The 22653-nt window shown below is 39.9% G+C and overlaps 1 protein-coding gene across 7 annotated transcripts in view; it reads left to right on the top strand.

Moving 5' to 3' along the window:
• The window catches only part of Usp3 (ubiquitin specific peptidase 3), a 76966-nt gene that overhangs the window by 44106 nt on the left and 10207 nt on the right, over positions 1–22653 (top strand). For all 7 annotated transcript variants that reach the window (XM_038324431.2, XM_038324430.2, XM_042054815.1 and 4 more), the window contains 8 exons: positions 2560–2643; positions 4135–4216; positions 5863–5945; positions 7340–7453; positions 9861–9974; positions 16828–16974; positions 19637–19743; positions 19885–19965. In XM_038324431.2, coding sequence (XP_038180359.1) covers positions 2560–2643; positions 4135–4216; positions 5863–5945; positions 7340–7453; positions 9861–9974; positions 16828–16974; positions 19637–19743; positions 19885–19965 — 812 coding nt within the window. The remainder of the gene's footprint in view (positions 1–2559; positions 2644–4134; positions 4217–5862; positions 5946–7339; positions 7454–9860; positions 9975–16827; positions 16975–19636; positions 19744–19884; positions 19966–22653) is intronic.

Raw genomic sequence — 22653 nt, 5'->3', positions numbered from 1 at the left:
TTTCTTTTTGTGTGTTTAGTGTATGCATAAACACACATATATCTATGATTGAGCTTGCCTTTGTGTGCATCAGTATTAGAAGTCCTCCTTTGTTGCTCTTCATCATGTAGGTTTTTTGAACCTACAGCTTGCTGTACCTAGTCTAGGGAAGCCCTCAATATTCTCTCATCTCTGTGCCCACCCCTCTCAGTCCACAGTACTGGGATCATAGTCTCATGCTACCATGCAATTTTTTTTGTTTGTTTTTGTTTTTCGAGACAGGGTTTCTCTGTGGCTTTGGAGCCTGTACTGGAACTAGCTCTTGTAGACTAGGCTGGCTTCAAACTCCCAGAGATCCGTCTACCTCTGCCTCCTGAGTGCTGGGTTTAAAGGCGTGTGCCACCACCGCCTGGACTACCATGCTATTTTTATATGGATTCTGTCTATGAACATAGGGTCTCACACTTGAACAGCAAATTTCCACAGCCTCTCGATTCTTAATCTTGAAAATGATTATATTTGATATTTCAGTTTGCTTATCAATCATAATTTACTTAGGTATTCCTGTAACTGGTGTTATCTGCACAACATGCTGATGTAAACATACTACATTTCTCCATTGTTTCCTCGGAATGTCATTAGACTCTGTTGGCATGATAGGTGATGTTCTGTGTAAGGCTAGAAATGATGCAAACACTTGGCCTGTACACTGTCATTTCCTCCATTCTAAGGATGAAATCAAAATACAGTTCAACAGACTGAAGCCGTGGCTAATAGGGAAAGGTTTGACATTGCACCAGTTGTAAGTTAAACGCACTAATGAAACTGTGAAAGGGAGTCCAGTTCTGTGGGTGTTTAGCCACGGTAGCGCAGCTCCATCTACAATTTAGCAGAGTGCCTCATTCAGAGAGAGGAAGCAACTTGACCTACTTGAGCCAGGCTGGCTAAGAACAAGGCAAGATTATAAAACTGTATATTTCAATATGTAAAAATATTACTTTAACCAATGTAATTTTATATCCTAGGCTGAGTCCTTGTCATAACAAAAACCATACTTTAAGAAGAAAGTTACTTAATTTGAAACCATTTGTTTCTTTGAACAAAGCAACAACCTTCAAGAAGCAGTTAGAGGCTTACTTCTCAGTTACATGTGTGGCAGCATCTTGTGGTCTGAAGATGCTCTCAGACTGAATCTCCTGGTGAATGTTGGCAGTTGGAGTGATTTTTGTTTTGAACACTTTTGTACTATTTTATCTAAAAGATAAACATTTATTTATGGAAACATAAAATAAAAATGTAATTCATTCTTCAGGGAATGCTTAATGTTCACTGAGGTACCAAGTGCTTGAAGCACAGATTTTTCAAAGATAAGGCCACCTTAATACATATTCTGAGAGGAGGGATAATTAAACCTCTTGTAGTCATCTTGAATCTAGAAAGAACGATAGTCCCAGGGTGTGAAAGTTTGCTCTGAGTGTTTGTGGGAAAGTTAGGAGTTGACCCTGAGAACGTGTGGGCTGTCTTAGAGAACTCCTGATTGACAAGGGTGTGTGCTCAGGAGTCTTCACACACTCACCTAAGTCCTCACTGGTTTGAATAGCTGTCATGCCATATGCTTGTGAGTAATTGTTTTCTTAAGTTATTTTCCCATCACTTCCATTTCTTACCAATTAATTTCATACATATGAGACATATTTTGGGATTCTGTTATAGATGACCTACTTTTTTATTAATTGTTAAGCTTTCAAAATTTTGTTTGCTCAGAATGCTATTTTTATTATTTTTTGGTGTTTAATAAACAAGTGGTTTTATACAAAGCTGCATATTAAAAACAAAGCAAAAAATTAAAAAAAAACCATAGTCCTAGTCTACAAGTAGTTTTTGTTAAAACTGACCTCCAGGAAAAAACTAAATGTTAATGCTCAAGTCTAAGTTTATTCTATGTAATTCCCCGTATTATTTACTTCCTGACTTGAGGCCACATAAACTATCCATTTTTAAAAATACAGCAAACATTTTTTTTTTCTTGAAGCCTTATCACTGCACTGAAAGGTTTAGGGAGGACTGGAGGATCTTTCCAATTCACCAGAGTTCTCTTTCTAGTAGTTAAATGTTTAATATGATTTTTTAAGTTTTTGTCAGCAGATATCCCTACAAGTTGATTACCTTTTCTCTACTTTTCACTTTGGTTTTCCCTCCCCCAAATTCCTCATGAATTTGGGTTGAGAAGTATCATTGTAAGCTGTGGTTTAATGCTACCAGGGAAAATGGACACTTCTTGTTTCCCTTTCTGTATAGCTCTACTAACAAAAGTGTAGCCCACGAAGCAGCTTATTTCAAAAGAAGCACTGTAGAGCTTTTTAAATAAAACCGTAAAAAAGTATGCTAGTGTTCATTGCCTATGTGGCTTTAAGGAAAGGCTCTTAAAAACATTCCATGAGGAGTCCAAATCCTCGTTAAGCTTAGCTGGCACAGTGGCCTGCAGAGCCTGTGACTGCTGGCAGTAGTCAGGCATCTCAGTGCTTGCTCGTGTGCTTTCCTCAAGCTTTTTACACACACTGATTAGTATTTTCTTTGCAGTTATCGTTGTGACGATTTTGTGGTCAATGACACCAAGCTTGGCCTGGTGCAGAAAGTGAGAGAACACTTACAGAACTTGGAAAAGTGAGTAGTGGGTCCTGGAAAGGGGAGGGACCACTCGGTTACCAGCATGATATATGAATGCAGTTGAAATGTTAATAAACAAAGCCTTGGGTTTATATTTCTGAAACTCTGCCCATATTTCATTCAGTACTTTCCGTAAACCATATCCAAGGTCCAAGAGCCTGTTTTTAAATTACTACCCACAAAGCTACAAGCTGTTCAGTTCACTCACAAGAAAGAATTTGGTAGTTGCAAGGAAGAGTCATGAAAGGACATTAAGATAACTGTAGAAATATTTGGCATTAAAAAGTTTATGCTTAATATACTGAAGATCAGCTTTGAGAAACAGATTTCTGTATTTAAAGAGAAGTTAGGTTCGAGTGTCTTGAGTGTGCACTTCACAAATAAACCACAACATAGGACCTCAATTTCTTCTTCTTCTTCTTGGTAGAAAAGTACATAGAAGTTGAAATTACAAAGAGCTTTGTGACCTAAGGAAATCTAAGAATTTACTTGAAAACTTGTCTTGCTGTAGCCAAATTGCTTATTCAGATAAAACTCCCAGGACCCAGAACTGAAATGATTAATAGAAATCCACATAGCAATGCCTTTGAAGCTGTATGATATGACAGCTGACTGAAATGGAATCTGGGTGGCTCCTTACAGGTCCCCACATTGTTGTGTCCATCTGATTTATGTTGGCAGTTGGTGTATTGGAAGTATTGTGAAAACATATCATCTGCGTGTCTCTTTATTTCATAAGCGTAAACTAGTAGAATATTTCAGAATAAGAAAGGAAAAAATATCTTCTGTTTCAACATGTTTATTCCTTCAGATACTTCTCCTGCTGACTCTAAGGAGATACCGCGAGGATGGGAGTAACTGGATTTTAAGCAAAGATTTCCTAGTGCAGTAAGGATTTATTTTGAAATGTCCTTTGCTGTATAACTAAATCAGCTGAGTGAGGTTATCCATGCCTGTGTCCTTGTGCTGCTTCATGCCTCACAGTGGACAGAAGGCAGTCCACTGAGGCAAACTGAGATTCAACACCTTTTCCAGATCAAGAAAGAACGAAAAATGAAAGAAAGAAAGAAAGAAAGAAAGAAAGAAATAAGAAAGAAGCAGCATATTATTTGAGAATAACTGTTAAGTTTCCTATCCATTGTGTAAGATCAGGGTTTTCCTTTTGTCACAAGCAACAGATCTGAATTTTGAAGCTTCATAGTCTCTTGTCAGGGGGGAACTCGTATCTTACAGACCACAACTCCTAACCATTGTTGGGAGTAGCATCGGCTCTCCCCCTGCTGTGGAGGAGCAGTGGGGATTTCCAGGGAGTGAAAAGTCTCAGATCGCTTCAGATACTAGTGGGCCTGACTGGTCACTTGATGACCTCACAAAGCAGCCAGGCTGGACTCTACCTTAGATGTTGAGGGCAATCTGGGTTTGTCCTTTAGCTTGCTGCATATCATGTATTCATTAGTGTCTTTTAACTGTCTGTTTATATTTTAATAGCTCAGCTTTTACAGCTGACAGGCATAGAAAAAGAAAATTATTGGAAAACTCATCACTAAACAGCAAGTTATTAAAAGTAAATGTAAGTAATGAAAAATTGTTCCTACGCAAGAATTAAGATCTCATCACTGTTAGAGCTCTAACAACTGCGCTTTGACCTGTTATAAATTTTTATTAATGTGTCTTGAAGTGTTTTGCAAAAATGTTTGCCACTTATAAAACACCCCTCCCCTCCTTTGGAGATGGTCTATGTAGCCCTGGCTATCCTAGATCTCTCTTTGTAGGCAAGACTGGCCTCACTTAGAGCTTTGCCTGCCTCTGCTTCCCCAGTGTTGGGATTAAAGGCGTTTACCACTCTGCAAGCAGTTCACGGTTTTTTGTTTGTTTGAGATAGGGTTTCACTATGTAGTCCTGGCCAGCCTGGAACTTTCTAGACCAGGCTGGCTTTGAACTAAAATACCAGTTTGCCTTTGCCTCTGAGTGCTGGGATTAAAGGCGTGGCTCACCACACCCTGCACACCCTGCCCAAGCAGTTCACTCTTAGTCCTTATTCAGGCCTTCTGTGATGCTGAAAGCCTGCTTCCTTCTGGTAGTGTTCCCGTTTTAGGGTTCCTATTGTCCTGATGAGACACCACGACAAAAGCAACCACAGGAGGAAAGGGTTTGTTCTGCTTACACTTCCACACCACAGTTCTTCATCGAAGGAAGCCAGGGCAGGAACCTGGAGATGAGCTGATGCAGAGGCCATGGAGGATGCTGTTTACTGGCTTACTCTCTGGCTTGCTCAGCCTGCTTTCTTATAGACACCAGGATCACCTGCCCATGGCCTTCCGCATCAATCACCACTTAAGAAAATGCCCTATAGGCTTACCTACCGTCTCAAGAAGGCATTTTCTTGAGGTTCACTTCTCTGATGACTCTAGCTTGTGTTAAGTTGACACAAAACTCTTTTGAGTATAGTTCCCTAGATTCTATTGGTCCGAACTTTTTTTTGTGTGTGTGGGTTTTTTTTTTTGTTTGTTTGTTTGTTTGTTTGCCTCGGGGCTTCTTCATTAATGTAATTTCACCATGGAAGTATTCATCCACATTTTGGAAACCACTCAAATTAACAGAGTCACTACATATTTTTTAATGACCCAGCAGTATTTTTGCCTTGAATTTAATTAACCCTTTGCTGTCACTGGACCTATGCCTAAAGTTTTAAATGGCAAAGGTGCTGTATTAGCCATCTGAATTACAGGCAGAGATGTTTGGGTTGGACTGGAGGATTTACCTCCTGGTATAGTATTCATATATCTTGGGGCATTTGTAGAACTTTAGAGAACCAAGCTTCTGTCTTTAAGAATTTCAGGTTGTGTTTTATGGTTCATACTCATTGCTAAGAACACATCTGTCACTTAAGTATGCTTTTCAGCTAAAAGTTGAGGTTTGCATGTTTGTGATTTTCAATTTATATTTTTAGTAGAATCTTGTAAATAAATGTATCAACTTAAAATGTATTTCCCCATTTTCTTGCATCTGTGGTACTTGTTGATGCTTATTTTCTCTGAAACAGATACTAAAATATCCATGCCCTCACATTACCTAGAGAGGCTGTCTGGAGATACGCACTGGGCTTCCATATAGGCATGGCACTAGAGTTTCAAGCAGAGACCTTGGCTTAGCGTTGGTGTTTGAAACCGTGAACCATCCTCGGCAGTGCTTATGGCTTCTTTTTCCATGTTACAGGGAAGTGCGACTGCCATCTGTGCCACAGGTCTCCGGAATTTGGGCAACACATGTTTCATGAATGCTATCCTCCAGTCACTCAGGTAATGAATGCTACAGACGTTTACATATCTGACATTACAGACCAAGTGTTCAGAGACTGTCTTCTGCCTCAAACACTACTTCCTCATCAGTAAAATTGAGAAAATGGTTCTTACTGCACATAGTAGGAGGGAAGAGTAAATCATGTTATCTGTCTAAATGCCTTCAAGCATTTTTTTTTTTTTTTTGTTAGAAAATCATCGTTAGCTCTTTTTCTGTTTGCTTTTTGAATGGCTACAGTGAGGGATCAGGACACGTCTGTTTGAAAGATGGGATAGAAACTATTTTAGGCCATGTGTACATGTTTCTCTCCTATTTTATTTCCCTCAACTATTTCCTAGCTTTTTTTTTTTTTTTTTTTAAAAAAAAATAGGTTTTAAACATGTAAAACTCAAGGCAGATGTTAATGGTAGATGCATTACCATCTCAGCTTCTCAGGAAGCTAAGGCAAAGGAGATTGCCAGCTCAAGCCTGGATAACATAGTCAAACTCCGGTTAGAGAAGGAAAAGACAAGTTTAAAACAAACAAACAAAAAAACTTAGTTGAAAATATAAAACTTCCCTGGCTTGAGGGACGTATCTGGCCAATAGGCTTGTAATCTGTAGACCCTAGGCTGCGGGAACCTGGTTCAGAGCCTCTTTCAGCCACTAGTTAAGTCTCCATGAGAACATCACAGAGTAAGAGAGGGGTAAAAGAAGTGGCCATAGGGCTGGCCTCAGCGGAAGAACTGCTTTAAAATTTTACACTTTTAGACTTTAATGAGGCAACAAGGGGAAGTCAGTTATCTTCCCAGTCAGAGCAGAGCCACACTGAATCTGCCTTAGAGGTTTTGTCTTCCCTCTCGCCTATTTTTCCTCAGAGAAATTAGTTACTTCTAATTTTTCCTTATGATTATATAGCACATCTAAATAATGTGATTGTTTCCATGGTTTGTTTTCTTTGGTGGAATTATTTTATTGAATACCTGGAAACAAGCACCCTGAAAGAGACTAGTAGAAGATGGGGTGTAGCTCAGTTGATAGGGAGCACCCCAAGCAGACATCAGGCCATGGCAGTCCCCAGCAAACATACTGGCTGTGCTGGTGCATGCCTGAGAAGAGTGAAGAAGAAGGAATGAAGAGGAAGGGGAGGGGAAGGAAGAAGGGACAAGGGAGTTTTAAAGAGAGGTTTACTTTTGAGTCGTTTGTTCATTCCCATGGAGTTGTATATCTGCTGTTTCTTAGAGTGAGGGGCAGCAGTGAAGCTTAGTGAACTAGAACTGCCCCGAGTACTGTATAATGAGGCAAGTGAAAGATTATATTTTGAAAATTCTTGTGTAGATTTTGTAGAACCTTTTTTTAACCATCCTTTAAATTTTTTTTAAAAAATAATTTTCTTCACTTCCTTTTAAAATAGTAACATTGAGCAGTTCTGCTGTTATTTCAAAGAACTGCCTGCTGTGGAATTAAGGAATGGAAAAACAGCAGGAAGGCGAACATACCACACCAGGAGCCAAGGGGACAACAATGTGTGAGTTATCAGAAATGTCCTTTCTAGCTTTGAGCCGCAAACATGAATTTCTCGGGTGATTTTTAGATTATTTGAGCTAATGAGTAGATTTTATAAAGCTCTTCTAATATTGTGTTAATCTAGCTCATAATCTTGTTTCCTTACATTTCTGCTTATTATAATGGGAAGCATAGCTAGTGCTGCACTTGAGCCTTTGCAGACGTGTGTGTGCACAGGCTTCCAGGTATGGACATCGATAAATATTGCAAGTTCGTCTTAATCTGTGGATCTGTTACTGATGTGTTAGTTAAGCCTGTTTGGGATGATAAAGTTAATAGCCAATTTGAGTTAATCTGGAGAGGTTAAAAACAGAAGTGGTTATCAAGGACCATTTTATATGTAGATTCACTGCAGCTTTGCCCATCTGGGGCTCAGAAGATCTGCTATGTTACATTAGTAGAATAGTGTATCTTTTTTTTTTAAGTGTATCTTTTCCATACCATTACTGAATAAGATATACCTTACCCATGTGTGTAATGTTTTTCCTGCCAGCCTGTTTCACTCCCACACACACTTCTTTCCTACTAATTTTGAAAGGCCATTTATGAGGCACTGCCCTCAGTGAGGGGGGGAGGAGAGAGAGAGAGAGAGAGAGAGAGAGAGAGAGAGAGAGAGAAAAGAGAGAGAGAGGAGAGAGAGAGAGGAGAGAGGAGAGAGAATATGTTAGAATATTGTGTAATGCAGATAGAGCCCCATCATAGAGAAGGGGTCATGTGGTGTGTAAAGGGAGTTTCCTTTGGTGACAACATATAGGATGAGTAGGAAAGTGCCTGCATTTAGGGAACTTGCGTTGTGTCAAAGGAAACAGCAGGGGGAATAAAGGGGAAATACATGTATGCAGAAGTTAAGAGAAGCACTAACAGTACCGGGTGTATTGGTGTTATTTAGAATTTGTCTGGCTGATTAAGTCAAAAAGAGAATTTACTGAAGAACTGTTGGTGAGTCTGCATTACTGGATGTCTTGAAAATCAGGTCAAAGCTAGCACCACAGCCACAGTCATGCACAGAACTGCCCTCTAAGGACATTGCAGCTGTTGCTTCTGCCCCTGGATTTGGGGTGGTGCTTCTCTTCTGCCACCTCCATAAAGGATTTGGTGCTGTCTCTTCTTTTTTGTGTCACCTAACTCCTGCTTCAAATGTCCAGAACCCAGGCCATGTACTTTGTTCCAGCTGCAAGGAAGGCTAAGAGGGCACCTTCTGGCTGTTCCAGTGTCTCTTGGGAGATAGGCCAGTGTATATGGTTTGCTGTCAGAGAAACCTTCAGTCAAGTACCCAGGAGTGGTTGACTATACTGCCAGATTTAGTAGTTGAATTCAGAGTTTATCAGTTTAACTAATTGCACAGAAGAATCAAAATTAACTGTAACTTATGTATCTATGGTTTTGTTTTCTCCTATAAATTTAGGAGATTATCTGTCAAGAACTATTTTGCAAAGTCATTAGGCTCCTTCTTATTCAGGGGAGTGGCTTTTGTCCACATAGTCCCAGATCCTAGCTATGGGGAAAAGAAGGGGCTGCTAAGGACTACTCTTTTTCCTGAGGAAATTCCCCCAGAAGTGGCATACTCCCAGGTTTTTATTCTAGGAGTTCATCTGATTAATTAAAAAAGTGAAGAATGACTGTTGGGGGGAGAGCTAGGAGAGCACGGAGTAGTAGGAACTGGAGCAGCTTTGCACATAGTCACTGTGAAGTGACCAGAAGATGCCCAGTAGGAAGTTCCTGTCAGAAATGAGAAAACCTGAATAAAAAGTCATAAAGGCTGGGCATGGTGGGCACACCTGTAATCCCATCAGAAGCAGAGGTGTTTGAGTCTGAGGGCAGCCTTGACTATGTAGCAAGTCCAAGATAGCCAGGAGTACATAGTGAGATCCTGACACAAACACCAAAAATCGTCAAAGTCTCTTCTACATTTGGGTTTAAGGGTCAGTGTGTAGAGTTAAAGCCTGAAGTCCTGTGACCACGTGTTACTGTCTGAGGCAGAGATGAATCAGTCCAATCTGGAAGGCCCCTTCAAGGAAGAAGGAAACATGCAGGAGATGGGGACATTCTGTTGCTTGTTTACGTTTTTAAGTGAACATGTTTAAGTAATTTGCAAGTTAACCACTGCTTAACTGTTTTATATGTTTCCTTTGAATTCAGTGAACAAAATGATAGTACATTTATATACTCAGAGATAATGTAGTTAAAATTAGTTTTGTCAACAATACTACTATTGTTTTAAAAATGCTCTTACATAGATATCAGGCTGAGTTCAGAAGATTAAGTCCTTGAAAAGTCCTTATGTTTTACTGCATTTATACAGTTGAGCCATATGTGTTGAAATAATGGCCTTTCGTGGATGCTAAAGCTATCACCCCCCTCTTTTCCAGGTCTCTAGTAGAAGAGTTTAGGAAGACACTGTGTGCTTTATGGCAAGGCAGCCAGACTGCATTTAGTCCTGAGTCCTTGTTTTATGTTGTCTGGAAGATCATGCCTAACTTCAGGTAGGTACTGAAGGGCGCGTAAGACATCTGTGTCCTTTCTGCTGTTCCTCGGCTTCTTATAAACTGGTGCTACTACGGGTGCTTCTAGCAGTGCCTTTATTAGATAAGCATATAGCACAGAGTAAACCTCATTTAAAGTCCCCTATAAGTAGTCCATGTGTGCTAGGAAAATGTAACAGACCACAAACGTTCCTTGATTCTTTCAAGTCTTTTTTTCTTTTTTAAAAATTTTATTTCTGTGTTCATTGTTTTGCCTGCATGTATGTCTCTGAGGGTTGAGGGTGTTGAATCCCCTGGAACTAGAGTAAGCTGTCATATGGGTGCTGGGAATTGAACCTGGGTCCTCTAGAAGACCAGCCAGTGCTCTGAGCCATGCATATCTCCAGCCCTGATTCTTTCAAGTCTCACAGAGAAATAATTGTCATCACGTGCTTTCTTATCATCAGCTTAAAGAATGAAGTGAGGGTGGGGCTCATTTGGTAGAACACTAGCCTGATGTGTGTGAGGCCACAGGTTCAGTCTGTAATACCACTTAGGTACCGTGCTGTCCAGGTTGACTGTGAGTCACACTCTGGGAGACAGCAGGGCCAATCCTACTTAAGCCACCTGTTCATTCTCTCTGGTAGCTGTCCTGACTCTCTTGGTTTAGTCATCCCTGAGAGAATTTGGATTATTACCGATGTATGGTATGCCAGTGTTTGCCACATTTGGCTATTTCTTTGAAGCAATTTATAGCTCTTAGAAGTCATTTGGTACTTTGCATATATCCTTTGTTTAAAAACCACACATTGTAGTGAAATTTAACAATATATAATAGAGATGTGTAAAAGGTATAAAAATCAAAGCCTTGTAATTCACTGCTTACCAAATGAGCTAGCCTTTGAGTGTCTGATTTAACTGCTGTTGATCCTGGTCTTTAAGTCTCCTCTCAGAAGAGACTCCTAAGAAATCTCCTGACTCTAAGCAGGAAAAGCAGAAATGACAGCTCAGATGCCACTCACCAGGCTTGAACTTTAAATATCATTGTAGTTCCCATTTATTGAATGTTTACTATGTGGAGAACCCTAATTACTTTATCCTTATTAAAAACCAAGCAACAAAGCATTTTAGCCAAGTCAGGACATGTTTTCCCTAAGTTTAGAGAAGTCAAAGTAGAGAAGCAGCTTGCTTGGTCTTCTACATCTACCCTGATAGTCTGACCAAATTAGAAGTGTTAGGAGCTGGTTCTTAGTGGATGTGACTTGAGTGACGTGTGGTGCATTTCCTTCATCTTTTCATCTTGACTGTTTGACACACCCCTTTTTTGATACAGTGCAATCTGCTTTTCTCCAAACATTACCTCACCACTGCCCTTTCTGGGTTCTATAGCCCAACTGTGAGCATGGTTTAATTTAACTGTTGAATTTACTGATTTTAGTATTTCTACTGATAAATGAAAACTTCAGAAGAGATAACCAGGTTGAGAAATTTACTCAATCTCTGGGGTGATTTCTGATACATAAGAATACTGATGTTTCCCTATTTACTGTTGAGCATCAGCTGGGCTTTCTGGTTCTACAGTAATTGAGATTGTTCCCTACTTTTGTATACTCAAAGAACTTCCCTTTGTTGAAAGATAGAGATCATCACCTTACAGCACTGAGTTATAAACCTGGAGGTGTGCTTTCAGTGATAATCTCTGTACATGCTCAAGTGTACTTAACTTTAAAAATAAGTGATTCTATAAATAACCCCTTTCCTGATTTGTTTCTAAATATGTGCATGTGTTTTGCTGAGGTGAACAGCTTGTGTACATGTATGTATAACTATCTGACTGCAGACTTGCTGGGTCAATGTTTGGACTCTTGTAATTTAGATGGTCTTTCACTTAGCCTCTGTCACTCATGCTTCCATCAGCGTGGGTTTACCTTGTGCTCTTGCTGTCTATTTGTCCTTTGGTCCAGACTTTTCTTTAGGATCTAGCTTATTTACTCCATGGAAGTCTTTTTAGAAATTAAATCAGGTCATGTGGTATTCACTTGCATCTCATATTTACTTCGATTTCTGCTTTCATGAACAACCTGATTGCCTCAACTTCCTAAAACATAACTTTTTTTGAAAAAAATTCAGTTCTTGTTATAACTTACATAAGGAATGGGAAAATGTAGTGTGAATTCTAATTGGTCTTAATAATAAAAACCCAGAGTCAAATATGAAGGGGTGAAAACTGAAAGATAGAGATGCAGAGCAGCTAACCACTAGAATTCTTACTACTATGAAATTTTTGGACTGAATGGGGTATCCTGTCTCCACAAGTTCTCAGACTGAATGCCTTGAGCTCCTATCTCCTCCCGTCTTATATTCCTCTCTCTGCCTAGACACATCCCATCTTGCCTCCACCTCCCTAGTGTTGGGATTAAAGGCATGTGAGTTCCAAATACTAGGATTAAAGGTGTGAACCACCACCACTTGGCTCTGTTTCTCTTTTATACTGGATCAATTTTGTGTAGTCCAGTGTGGCCTTGAGCTCACAGAGAGTCATTTGCCTCTGCCTCCCCAGTGCTGTGATTAAAGGTGTGTGCCACCACTGCCTGGCCTCTATGGCTAACTGGTGTGGCTTAACTCTGCACTTTGATCTTCAGGCAAGCTTTATTTGTTAGAGCACAAACAAATATTACCACAGAAGAATGATTTCACCTTATATGTCAGTGATTTTTAGGTTTCTGGACAGTATAAAAGATCATTTATAATTTTTAATCTTTTGAGATAAATTTGTGAAAGAAGACTTTAAAATACTGTGCTGTTCTTTTTAAACAGCATTAGTTCTAGTAGGAAGTGTGCTATTGCACACATACGTCTGCATTTGTTGGTAAACATTCATTTCTATTGTTTCCATGTTCTATATGAAAGTACCAACACTGGGCAAAAGATAGCTTAATATACTTCAGTTTTGCAAGTGTTTTGGCCAAAAGAATAACATAATTCTTTTATGAATGTTAAAATACTTTAAATATGAATAGAACTTAACATTCTACCAGGTATGCAAACAGCATAATAAGTCATCCAGTCAAGAGCCATTAATGCAACAGGAGTGATGGCACACATCTGCATCCGTGCTCTCAGGACTCAGTCAGGATTGCAGGTTTGACGTGGGCTACACAAAGTAAGACTTTGTTCCATCCCCATACCCAAAGAAAAAGAAAACTTTTAATATGTTTTAGGTATTTGAGAGGCTGTTTATCCTAGACTAATTGACTTTGCAGAGGCATGCCTTAACTTTTTTTTTTTTCTGGACAAGGTTTCTCCATGTAGCCCTGGTTGTCCTGGAACAGACTTGTAGACCATGCTAGCCTTGAGCTCAGAGAAATCCTCCTCCTGCCTCCGCTTCCTGAGTGCTGGGATTAAAGGTGTGCACCACTACACACAGCTATCTTACTCCTGTTTTCACGTGTGGTATTAGGGATTGAAACTGGGGCCCTGCACATAAGCAAGTGCTCTATGTCCTTAGTCTTTTTAGTTTGAGACAGGATCTCATTAGGTTGCCCTGAGCCTCCTGCCTCAGTTTCCTGTGAGATGAGGTCATACTCAGTTTTCTCAGCAGGTCTGGATTTGGTGATCCACCTGCTCAGGAATGCAAGTGTCCACCACACCACACCTGGCTGCTCTTATCCTCTGACTCCTCATTATTGTAGATTATTCTTTGTTTAGGCAGTGCTAATATATAGTAACACAATATTTAGAATGTTTACTCTCATACCTGACCAGGCACCCCAGAGATGACTGTTCGTCTGGTTATTCTTTATCAGAACAGTGATTTGTCTTTAACATGTGTGTCTTCATGTGTCACAAGTTGTTGCTCCTTTGTCCCCAGTGCTTGCTCCCATCAGCATGTCTCAGGACACTTCTAGGTTCTTTAGGAGTTTCCAGTATTTGCAGTGTGATTTCTCACATCATTTTGACAAATTTTCTGTTAGTCTTTCTGAATGCATCAAGGAAGAGGATACTCTTAGGTCTAACAATTGTAAAGAACCTCATTACTATTGAAACCTTTGTTACTTTCTTTAGTCTTTTAATCCTGGTCTGTCACAGAGACTAAATTTGGGTCTTTATAACCCATTTCTTCCTTAGTTCACAAGCAATTACTGGTGACACCTCTGAAACATACAATGTGCATGTCATTTACCCAATTACAAAGCAAGAGAAATCTAATTAGCTAAAGAGGATTTTGAAGCCTGGATTGTATAACTGGGAAACAACTGAGAAAATAAGATGCTAAATAATACTTAACAGACTCATTGACTTATCTGAAAGTCTTTAAAATAAAATTAATTATTGAGTACTTTAGAATGCTCATTGGTTAAGAACACTTGTTCTTGCAGAGGATCTGGCTTTATTCCCAGCACCTACATGGTGGCTCACACAGCTGGTAAATTCAGTTCCAGGGGATTAATCAACTATTTCTGACTTTCATGGGCACCGGACATTCACTTGGTGCACAGACATGCATGTGACCATTCATATACATGGAATAAAATAAATCTTTTTATTTTTACTTTTCTGGGGCAGGGTCTCTCTGTGTAGCCCTGGCTATCCTGGAATTTGCTGGCCTCAAACTCAAAGAGATCTGCCTTTGCCTCCCAAGTGCTTGGATTAAATGTATACACCATTACCACCCAGCCATATTTCTTTTTTTAATTTTTACTTTCTTTTTTTCACTTATTTGAGACAGGGTATCACTATGTGACCATGACTGTCCTGGATTTCACTATGTAGAATAGGCTGTCCTTGAGCTTGAGGGCTCCCTGCCTCTACCTCCTAGTGCTGGGTTATCCATGTACTTCTGAAGGGATGTAGTGTAAATGCATTTTAAAATTCAGGATCAGAAAAAAAAGCAATGATTTTGATTTTGCTAAATTTCAAATTTTTAAACAAACTCTCAATTTACCTTTCCAGAACAGTTGATTGTGCACTGAAATCATAGTATAATTAGAAATCATAGTATAATTGGGAATTCCTTAACATACACCAGGCAGATTGTTTTGTAAAGGAATATGTGTTTACCTGGTGAAAATAGAAATTATTGTAAGGTATTGACTTGGGATGTATATTTTAGAAAGAAAGTAATTTAAATTATTTTGGGAAGAGTGAAATTTTTGTAGACTTGCAGATAATACTGATCTTACCTTCCAGTCATGAAAATAAGTGGGTGTTGTGTTGAACTGGTTTAAAGCCCAGCCTTTTTATGTAGATGAACTACCAGCTTTGGATATACACTTGATGGTTTATTTTGATTTTTGTTTTTTGAAACAGTGTTTCTATATAGCCCTGGTTTTCTTGGGACTGTAGACCACGCTAACCTTGAATTTACAGAGACCCTCCTGCTTATGCCTTCTGAGTGCTGGGATCAAAGCGAGCACTTCCACCTCCTAGCTAACTTGACAGTTTGAATCATACTAACTTTAGAAGTATTTGAACATACGTTGATAGTTGCTAATTTTATATTTTATGTTTAAGGCAAACTGCAGTGAATAAAGTGACTTCTAATTTTGAAGTTCCATTAATTAATGAGACTGCCCTTAGTTTGTAATTTCTAGGAAAGGGCAACAATATATCTTAAGGGAAACTATGATGGAAAGAGAATTTGTCTCAGTGACTCTTTAAACGTCACCAGAACAGATTTACCATTTAAGGAGGACCTTAATTGTGAAAGGTGTATAGGATACTTTTCTGTCATAGTTTTAGAACACATTTTATATATCATTGTTTTGGTTTTTTTGTTTGCTTTTGGATCTCTTCATTGTTGTTCACTAGTCATTGATCTGGATTAGTGGATTAGTGTAAGAATTCCATGAAGTCTCCTCTCCCAAATACAATGTAAGAAGTATGTAAGAACATGTTGCTATGTGTATTCAAGTTTAGGGTGGTGCATAGTTGTGTTCAGTGAGTCAATGCATTTTTAAGAAAACATACTCTTCTAGCCCAAAAGATGGAAGTTACAGAATATTATATATCTTGAACTCATTTTGTGTGTACACACTTGTGGAGACCAAGGATTGATATCTGGTCGTTTTTGTTGTTGTTTGTTTTTTGAGACAGGGTTTCTGTCCTGGAACTCTCTCTGTAGTTCAGGCTGGCCTCGCACTCACCGAGAATCCACCTTGCCTTCTGCATACTGGGATTAAAGGCATGTGTCGCCATCTTCCAGCTTGGTATTAATTTTTAAAATTAGTTTAAAAATTTAAACTTTTTAAAAATTAACTTCCTCCTTCCTTCCTTTTTCTGTTTGAGATGAGACAGCCTGCTTGAGCTAGACTGGTTGACCTGGCCAGGGAGCCCTAGGAGCTTCAGGAGGTTCTTATGTCCCCCACCCTCATGTTGTGAGGTGATGTTTCTCACATGGTTCTGGGGACTGCACTCAGGCCCTCATGCAGAGACTGACAGGGAGCTTTCTCCCTACCAGGCCCAAATAACTTTAATTCTTGGATTGAAGAGTTTTGAAACATGTATAAGTATTCTAAATTTTTTACTTCTTTTAGTGAAACTTAGTCATGGCTTTCAGGTTAGATTAAAGATTTAGGTCCTTTCTGGAGAGAACCCATGGAGGGTGGGTCCATATAAGAGGTGAAAATTTGTGTGTTGTCTCTTGTAGGACTGTAGGTGAGTCTCATGCCATCCCTCTCCTAATTAGTTCCTTAATTTATGCTGAAGTGGAGAGGTCAGTGGAAATCACTACAGCTCCATTTAGCTCTGTTTGAAATTCAGAGACATCTGTGTCACGTGTGGGGATCGGAGGCATGCTTGTGAGCACGGGGCTGCAGTCATTCATGTTTATGGGCAGGGGAGCCTCCCACACACTCTTTTTGTTTACTTCAAGGGGTTATCAGCAGCAAGATGCTCACGAATTCATGCGCTACCTTTTGGATCACCTACACTTGGAACTTCAGGGTGGCTTCAATGGTGTTTCCCGATCAGCGATTCTACAGGAGAATTCTGCTCTGTCTGCAAATAACAAATGCTGCATGTAAGACTTAGTTTACTTTTGCTTTCAGAAATGTCTGCTGGTGTGTGTGTGTGCGTGCTATGTGCTTTTACATTTTCATTTAAATAAGCATTTATACTTATATCTTGCTGTGGTTCTCATTATTTTTGGTGATATTTAATTAGTATTTAAAAGATTTTCAACCAGATATACTGAATAATGTACACATGTAATACTCTTGAGATCAGGGACCAAAATCTGTAATCCTAGAACATTGGATTATGAGAAAGGATAATCATTATGAGTCCAATTCCAGGCTGAGTTAGTAGTGAGATTCTTTCCCATGCATACACAGTAATGTTAGCTAAAAGCATTTTTTTCTTTAGTGAAACTGAGAAATTTGTAAATTTGCAGAACTTTTTCTTGTCCCTTACTATTAACAAAACCTTTTGTCTTGTTTCCTTTATATTAACAGCCTGAAACATACTCAGGTATCAGAACAGTTATTTTGCTGAGAAGGAAGTATTTCAGTCTGGATTCTAGGCATTTGCATTTTTTTAAAGAAAGGGCTGTCTACTGTGTAGCCCTGATTAGCCTGGAACTTACAGAGTGTGCCTGCTTTCTGAGACCTGCACCATGCTCAACTCTTTTCAGTTGTTTGTACTCTCTGTTTAGGATTCTTTATGTAGGAGAGGGATTTATTAGACATCTTCCCACAGAAAGAAAGAAGTGGGTGACTGGTACTTTCTGGTGGTTGGCGCTCACCCTCAAATCCTGCAGCATCGAAAGAAAACAGACTGGGATGAATTGCCAGGTTCCTCCAGGACCCTGAAGTTCCAGTCAGCACACTATAGAAAGGGAAGCTCTAAGATCCAGTTAAGCTGTTTGTTCTCCTAGCACCAAGTTAAAAATAATGTTAAATAAAAAAATGTATATTACAACATATACACACACACACACACACATATATGCATACATACATACATACACATACATATATATATATATGTATGTATAGGCTCTATCAAAGATAATTTGTATGAAATGAGATTGTATGTATCCTCAGTAGCTTAGAAATTCTGGGCCTTCCAGTGGCATTGCATTGTATAGTCTTCATGGGATAATCGTTCAGAACCAATTTTAGTATTAGTCTATTTAAAGAATAGTAATTGCACGGCAGAAGAAAAATACATCATCAAATACTAAAAGCTTTCCCTTTCCTTCTGTTCATGGGAGGAGATGTTTCAAGACCTAGGGATACTTGTTAAAAGCACTTCTTGAAGCTGGGAGTGGGTGGTGATGATAGAAATTCCCTGACAGTCGTTAGTGCTAATACAACAGAACGGAAAGCACTCTGGAAATTATGCCGGTCAGAAGGCTGAAGCTGATCTCCAGGAAATGACAGTGAGTTTAATGCAGCAGGGTCCTTTCACTTAGAGGCAACTCTGCACATGTGCACTGATGTGCAGGGTCAATCGTAGCCCTTCGTTTTCCGTACAATTTGTGTGTTCTTTGGTTATGACACAGGTATAAATGGAAATCCAGAAATAGTTTAATGTCCTGTACGTCCTAATGTCCCTTCAGGCTTTTAAAATCCATTTCTTTTGCATGTAGTAGAGAAGTTGCTTGGGTAGGTTTTTGTCTACATCATGGCAGTAGGTTTACTTGGTGTGTTCAGTGTAAGAGAAACTGGTTGCTATGGGCAAAGTGGTACTTTCTGGGCTCAGAAACAAGTATTCATTTGTTGTAATATTATTATTACTACAGACAGGGTACTTGCTATGTAGATCAGGTTGGTTTTGAACACTTGGAGATCTGCCTGCCCCTGTCTCTTGAGTGCTGGAATTCAAGGTGTGAAGACTGACCCTTGGCCGTTACAGCACTATTAATGAGAGCAGACACTGAGCCACCTCAATATCCATTGTTGGCGTCTTGGTTAAAGAAAGGGCTTAGTGTGGAGAATAACTGCATGGCCTACACGCTGGGTCCTGACCCTGTCTCAGCATCCTGGTCTGCAAAGCAGGAACAGCATTAAACACGCGGCTCTGAGTGCTCACTTCACTAACAGGTGCTCAGAATGGAGCCCACATACAGGACACTTGCTACTCCAGTGCCCTTTCTTCCACCTGAGCCCATGGTGGGTCTGAAACTGGGGAAAAAATACCAGCATGGGTAGGTGCTGCCTGATGTTTTGCTGATAAAATAATGGTGAATGCTAGATGTGCAGTTTGGTGTGAGGATTTCATGTCCAGCAAGTTGTGGAGTCAGGTGATCCTCCTGTTGCTCTCTGTCCTCACATTTCTGGTGTGTGAGGTGTAACCATCACAGCATTAGATTGCATACTTTCTCCTTGTTGATAAGGTGGTGTGTTTTTACTTACACTGTTGTATGAAATTGCAGTGCTGTTTACAAGGGGGCACTAATACACAGCACCTTTTCTTGCTGATGACGTCGTCCCTCAAGCTGTATTAAATGCCTTTACTCCTAAGGTTGAGGATATGCCATCAGGTAGTTTGGCGCATTCTGTATCCCCATCAAAGCCTTACAAGTGAAAGATTAAAGCATACGGCAGCACTTATGGGCGTGTTCTGATGGTGAAGTCATCATTTTACCCCATATACATGAGATTTGTTTGCCCAGTGTTAATGCTTTAAAAATTCAAAGAATGATTTTATGAGCTGTTTTCCTTGTGGTGTTTCTTTAGAAATGGAGCCTCAACTGTTGTCACAGCAATATTTGGAGGAATTCTCCAGAATGAGGTCAACTGCCTCATATGTGGGACAGAGTCAAGAAAGTTTGATCCATTCCTAGGTAAGGGATACTGGCCAGGGTATGTGGTGCTGTGGTTTGGTGGGGTTTTTTTTGTTATTTTTTGGTTTTTTGTTTTTTTTTTTTTGGTAAATCTGTAGTGAAGTCAAATGTCTTTAACAGCTTGAGTTCTCTTCTTTTAAGATCTCTCCTTAGATATTCCAAGTCAATTCAGAAGCAAGCGCTCTAAGAACCAGGAAAGTGGGCCGGTTTGCTCATTACGAGGTAAGGGCATTTTAATGTTGCTTTCCTGTTAGAGCTCACAGTTGCTGCAGCCTTTTATCTGTATGCAGTTCACACTGTGTTGTACTTACAGTACAGATCCGATAGTAGGAACACATGGTATGTCAGCGAAGGGTGAAATACTTAGGTTTCTCCTATTTTTATCTTTCTATGTTGTTGCACCCCCACCACCACCCCCAAGTCAAGGTTTTTCTGTGTAGCCCCATTTATTCTGGAACTTGCTCTGTAGACTAGGCTGGCCTCAAACTCACAGGAATTGACCTCTGCCTTCCAAGTGCTGGATTAAAGGTATGCACCACCACACCTGGCCACCTCTTTTTAATGTTGACTTTTTATAGTTAAATGAAACAGAATTTAGCTTATCCCACACATATCTACAAAGGGAAGAATACTAACTGGAGTTTAGTCAGTTACAATAATAGTTTCAAAAACAACTGATACAATATCTAGGTAAGTCCCAAAGCTGGCTTTTAATGGCAAGACCATCTACTGTGAGAGATGTTTGAATTAATTTTTTTCTTAATGAGTATTAACAAACAAAAAGACCTAGTTGAAAATTATGGCGAAAAGATCCAGATGGCTATATGGAAGGGCCTTGTATACAGTTGGGTACATAAGGAAACTGTGCAGCCTTGGCTGTTCTTGAAACCTGCCCTAGCCTTACAAGGGCTGGGATTCAAGGCCACACAGTCAGTAGAAAAAGTGTATTTTGAGGAATGATGTGTGAGGGGCAGGAGAACTCTAGAAATCATCAAGAGTCAGAAAGGCAGCAGAGGCGAGGACAGAGCAAACGGTAGCACTCCAGCAGTCCTTGCAGGGCCCTCCACTGCAAGGGAGAGGGTAGGCAGGAAAGTGCCAGCAGCCCCTCTGCAGCAGACCACAGGAGCAACTCACTGCCACCCTAGAACCCAGGCTGCTAGGCCACCATCCCACCTCAGAGAGTAGGCAGCAGCTCTTCTGAGTCCCACTTACACCTGCTGGTGCCCAAACCCCAGTGTTATTACTGCTGTCTCCCAGGAAAACAGAAGTTCCAGCTTCAGACCCAGAACACAGCCTGGTATCACTTGGATTTACCATGTAGGAACCAGAGAAGCTCTCACCTTAGTTTTAGGACCACAGCTAGAAAGCTGTGGAACCCACAGCTGTCCCTCAGATCAGAACAGTCGTCATCCATGTCCTAGAGTTCCAGAACTGCAGACAAAGCCACACACTCTGGCACTCGTGCTTGCCCCGCACACACTGTGGGTGAACACTGTACAAGAAAGCGTGTGAGACTTAAAGGACACTCGGAAGTGAACATGTGTTTGTTAAAGCTCCATAAAGAGGGCTTCCAGCAAGCAAAGGAAAGATGAAAGGCACTCAGAACTTTCCAAATTTCCAAACAGACACTAGACTCCCACACATACTAGAAGCTCAGAACAGCCAAGTTCAGCAGAAAAAAGACCATACCAAAGGTGTGTTCTAGTGACCATGTTAGAAGTACAAAATACTTCTGAAGACAGCAGGAGAAAGTCACGTGGAGCTTTAGAGTAGTTCTTACAGCAGAAGCTAACAGACCAAAATGGAGTCAGAATGTATCCCAACAACAGTGTTAGCTGAATCATGAACTCACATTTGCAGGACAGACAACTACCAAATTAAAAAGAGAAAGATGAAACAAAAAGACACAAAACAAGCAGAAAACCACCAATGACCGAAGGAAATTTACCTATCAGTAGTAATCTTAAATGGAAATGGGTCAAGTTAGTTCAGAGACAACATACAAAGTAGATCTAAAAATCTAATTAACTCACAAACATATCACATCACTGTTTTTAAGAATCCATTCAAACACTTGCTCATTCTCCAGTCTATCCACCTCAATAAATTTCTGTAGTTAGAATGTCCCGAGTTTCTGAAGCCATGGAGCTTCACGTAGAGGTCTAAACGGCCACTGCCACTGTAACTTACTCTTTTTCTCAATGCTTCTTAAAGCTTAAACACCCAGGAAGGCGAATTCGTGTGTATACCATGAAAGAAACAGAACCAAAAACTACAGAGTACAACTACAAAACATGGTTGAAATGGGGATGGCTTTGTAAACTCCTTTGTGACAAATATGTCCTTTTGCCGACTTTGCGATGTAGCATTTTTCAAGTTCTAACTTGGTTGCCTACAAGTAATACACTTCATTGGTAAAGATGCATGTAGATCTAAAAGACATCAGTTGTTGGGAAAACTGGGAAAAGACATCAGTCCTTATATCTTAAGGAATAGATCAACTCAGAAGATTTAACAGTTACACATACCTCAGATGAAACCACCAAATATTTAAGGCAAATATTATTTCTAAAGGGAGAATATACTCCAGTATAATGATACCTGGAACCTCAGACTGACGGGAAATCTGATTGGAGCCATACTATGAAGCAGATGAGCATTTACAGAATATTTGTTGCAGCTTCAGAGTACACATTCTTTTCAGTTCATGCAACATTCTTAGGAAAGATCAGATGCTAGACCAGAAATACAAGTCTCAGTGTGGTGGCCCATGCCTGTAATCCCAGCAAGGAAAGTCAGGAAACTTTCACATTCTCACATTCACTGAGGCCTGCCTGGGCTATGTGGGTGAGACCCTGTCTTAAACAAAACAAAGAAGTCACAACAGAGTGAAACTATAAATTAAGAAAG

This window comes from Arvicola amphibius, chromosome 3 (assembly GCF_903992535.2).
Source record: "Arvicola amphibius chromosome 3, mArvAmp1.2, whole genome shotgun sequence".
NCBI lineage: Eukaryota > Metazoa > Chordata > Mammalia > Rodentia > Cricetidae > Arvicola > Arvicola amphibius.
The sequence above is the reverse complement of the archived record's forward strand: the minus strand, read 5'-3'. Positions and strand labels throughout refer to the sequence as shown.